Here is a 4,156-nt window from a genome sequence, read left to right as displayed (position 1 = left end):
GGTTATATGTAGATCAATGTGATCAGTTCCCCCTTTCTCCCCTCACCTTTCCCTTACCCTCCTGGTATTGCTACTCTCATTATTGGTCCGAGGGCCAATCTGTCCTGGATTCCCTCTGTTTCAGCTCTTATCTGTACCAGTGTACATCCTCTGGTCTAGCCTGATTTGTAAGGTAGAATTGGGATCATGATAGTAGGGGCGGATTAAAGAACTAGAGGAAAGTTGTACGTTTCACCAGTGGTATACTGCACACTGACTAGCTTGTCTCCTCCCCGAGACCCTTCCGTAAGGGGATGTCCTGTTGCCTACAGATGGGCTTTGGGTCTCCACTCTACACTCCCCCCTCATTCAAAATGATATGATTTAGGCCATGCAACAGAACAGCAAGAGGAGCAGAGGGAATACCAAAAATAGACTTTGGGGTCAGGGTGTGGCTCCCCATCAGACTCAACTGAAAAACAGTCCTAAAGGTCAACAAACAGACCTTGAACTACTTTATAGGCTTTTTTTTTTTGTCGCTGGTTTGTTGTTGTTTTATTTTATTTTGTTGCTTTGTTTGGCTCTGTCTTGTTTTTTGTGCATATTATTATCTCTGCAGGTCTATCTAGATCAGGCTGGATAAACAATCTGGAGGAGAAATCAATGGGACTGACTATTCTGGGGAGATGTGGGGGAGGTGGGGGAAAGGAAGTGGGTGTTAATAAACCCAGGGAGGAGGGAACAACAGGAGATCTAAAATCGATGGGGAGGAGGGTGTAGGAGGCCTGGTAGGGCTTGATCAAAGGCAATGTAACCAAGAGGAATTCCTGAAACCTAAATGAAGGCTAAACTTGATAGTGGGACAAGCGGAAAATAAAAGGAAATAGAGGAAAGAACTAGGAAGCAAAGGGCATTTATAGAGGTCCAAATACAGGCATGTACATATGTAAATATATTTAGATATGACGATAAGGAAATAGATCTACATACATATATTTATAGGGTTAGTATTAAGGTAGCAGATGGACATTGGGCCTCCACTCAAGTACTCCCTCAACACAAGAACAGTTTGTTCTACTAACTTGGCATTCCATGATGCTCACCTTCCCAACACGATCGCTTAAGACAAAGCGGGTGCATAAACAAATGTGGTGAAGAAAACTGATGGTGCCAGGCTATCCAAAGATAGAGCATCTGGGGTCTTAAAGGCTTGAAGTTAAACAAGGGGCCACTGAGCTGAGAAACAACAAAGCCCACATGGAAGAAGCACAGCAGCCTGTGTGATCATGTGGTTTCTTTCGATGGGATCAGGTATCAGGCATAATCTTTTACTGACACTTATACCAACAATGGTCAGACTTTTTAAGAGGTACAAGCTAAAACAATACTTTCCCCAGGTGCTGACAACAGAGGGATCTGTGATTACAGCTTGGCGATAAAAAGTGAGGCTAAATTTGCAATATCAAAGAATAATGGGGGCAGTAAGTGGGTGGTTATCGGCTCTCATTGGCTGATCACAAACATGTTAACTAATTGACACCCAATGTTAGAGGACAGTAGTAATTTTTCTGCGTCCTCCCCAGAGAATTTCTTGCAAAACGTGGAAGTGTGCACGAATTAAAGGTACCGGAAAGCAAAACAAAGGGAATCCGATTACCTTATTTATATCCCACAGGACCAGTTTGCTTTTACGTTTGGCAAATTCATAGGCAGTCAGTCTCCCAATTCCATGTCCAGCTCCCGTGATCAGGACGATTTCTCCGGCGACCGATTTCCTCTTTTTAGGAATAAAAAGCTTTACGAAAGATTCCAAGGTGAAGAGGATGAGGAAAGGTAGAAGCAGAAGGCAGTCTAGCAGGAGTTTCAGCATTTTGTTGGGTACTCGACCCCTTACAGTTCCCCGGAATCGCTTGGGGGCTGGCTGGTTTCAAGGACCCGGAGTAAATGCTCCAGCAGAGCTGAGCTCCAGCACCAAAGAGAAACCAACAAGCCGCGACCGCTCCTTCCGCGGGGCTGGGCTTCGTGAGGTCCCCTGCCATTGGCCCGAGCCACCCGGGGACAGCTTGCTAGCTCAGCCAGCTGGGAGGGACAAACTCCAGACCCGCGCCCAGCTTCCTACTTCTCTTTGGCTGAGAGCCAATGATGTTTGGGCCAAGACCGTCTTTTACATACTTTTTCTCCTGTTCTCGTGAAAGGATGCACACTGAAGTTCCCCAACGTCATCAATTCCCGTCACCCTCAAGGATAGCCAAGATTCCCCAGTCCGGAGGCTTATTCTTTTTTGAAACCGGCGGTTGGGGACCTCTGGATAGACAATGCAAATGCGGCTTCTTGCTTAAAGGATCGCGAGCGGCCAGCTGCTGTGTGCTCCCTGCTGAGAAACACTCGTTGTCCGCATTAGACACAATTTCTGGAGGAGACCCAAAACCAAATCTGATCTGATCACATTAAGGAGAGTTGCTTCCAAAAGGAAGAACGATATATTTGGATAAACATTTTGCCATGCCTCTTTTTTCTTTTAATTTACTAGATTTTGTAGAAAAACATGGAGTACAGTTGACATCCATATCGCTACAGTTGACATCCATATCGCTACGAACTCCTAGCCATATGTGAGGGTTCACAGATTACTGCCTCCACATGAATGATAACAAGAATAACATTGGCTTAAAGATAACCCAGGTAATTTTTGGCGCAGTGAGCTGCCAACTGCAATATCATCAGTTGGAAACAAGCAGTCCTTTCCCTGTGAAAGATGAGGTTGCCTGTCCTGTAAAGAGTTAGTCTTGGAAACAAACCCACAGGGGCATTCCTATAGGGTTGCTGTGGGTGAGAAAAAAATTATTTGGAAAGATTGTAAACCATCACCTTTTTGAAATACGACTCCTGGAAAGTCCTGCTGGACCTTCCTTCTCCTTTGAAGGAGGGTTATCTGGACCCCAGATTGCAAATCTACCTCCACTCATAAAAGTACAAGAAATTAATATATTTCTGGAAAACAGAAATCTAATGATTTGTCTCCAGTCAGTCAAATGTAAGACTAACGTATGTCTTCAGTCTCTTGTAGTGGTTCCTAATCTTCCTAATGCCAGACTCCCCCAACCATAAAGTTATTTTCGTTGCCACTTCATAACTGCAATTTTGCTACTGTTATGAACCAGGTGACCCCTGTGAAAGGATCATTGGACCCCCAAAGGGGTCATGACCCACAGGGTGAGAACCACAGCTTTAAGGGCTTGCCTGTGATCATCACATTCTCGCCTAATGATGTTTTCTTTCTCTTAATTAAATTTTTTTTTATTATTTTCAAGGTATTGAGGCTAGGAGTAGATTTTGTTTCTATTTCCCCGGGCAGTAGTAATTGAATTTGGGCTTGACCCTCCAGGGCTTGAGAAGAAATACGCGTCATGGTGGTCAACTTTTCAAATCAAGAGTCGAAGTTCACAGAATTGGAAATTCATAACAAAGGTGTCACTAAGGGGAGGCAGGGAATGGGAAGGGTGTGGACCTCATGGGGTCACACTCAGAAGAGTGGGACACCACAGTGCCTCTCTAAAAATCTGCCATCTTTCAGCTGTAATTTATTCTCTCGTCTTAAAAATCTCTGTAGAGTTAGTCATAACAATAAAACATTTTTAGTAAGTCTAGCTTACACATATCAAGAAACCAACAAAGATTAAAACAACGCAAAGGTACACTCGCACCTTCCAGTGAGCTCCAGTCAGAGCTGTCATTGTTATCCAACAACCATGATGCATCATTCTCCAATGACAGTCAACACTCCAAGCCTTGCTTTCATGCGGCATGTGTTATTGTCTGTCATTGGACGGTTTGATTTTAATTTTGCTAGTTACTTCTTCCACTGCTATTGCCATGATGTATGGGCAGTATGATTTACAAGTTACATTAGAGCAACACATACAACGAAAGATTAGGTATGGTTTGGTAACAGAGGCGGAGGAGGTCAGTGGGGTGCGGCAGCACCATGAGTTGCCTCACTGGGTAATGCCAACCCTGATGATGCCACTGTTTCCCAACTAATAGTCATAGTCTCTCCTCCCTCTTCCTTAATAGTCATACAATGGGTTAGAGACGGTCCACAAACATAGATGGCATTTAGAGTTTCTTTAATTCTAAATATTATCTCCAACTTTTTCTATATCATTCCTATAAGGGC

The 4,156-nt window shown here is 44.0% G+C and overlaps 1 protein-coding gene across 1 annotated transcript in view; it reads right to left on the bottom strand.

Annotated features, from left to right (window-relative positions):
- LOC101648250 (estradiol 17-beta-dehydrogenase 11) overlaps positions 1-1,947 on the bottom strand; it is a 47,131-nt gene extending 45,184 nt beyond the window's left edge. The window contains exon 1 of the mRNA XM_004703418.2: positions 1,637-1,947. Coding sequence (XP_004703475.1) covers positions 1,637-1,849 — 213 coding nt within the window. The 5' untranslated portion in view covers positions 1,850-1,947. The remainder of the gene's footprint in view (positions 1-1,636) is intronic.
- Between the last annotated feature and the right edge of the window lie 2,209 nt (positions 1,948-4,156).

Source organism: Echinops telfairi, unplaced genomic scaffold (assembly GCF_000313985.2).
Source record: "Echinops telfairi isolate 266 unplaced genomic scaffold, ASM31398v2 ScPeMD7_7468;HRSCAF=8506_0, whole genome shotgun sequence".
Lineage (NCBI taxonomy): Eukaryota > Metazoa > Chordata > Mammalia > Afrosoricida > Tenrecidae > Echinops > Echinops telfairi.
This window is presented reverse-complemented; position numbering and strand designations above follow the sequence as displayed.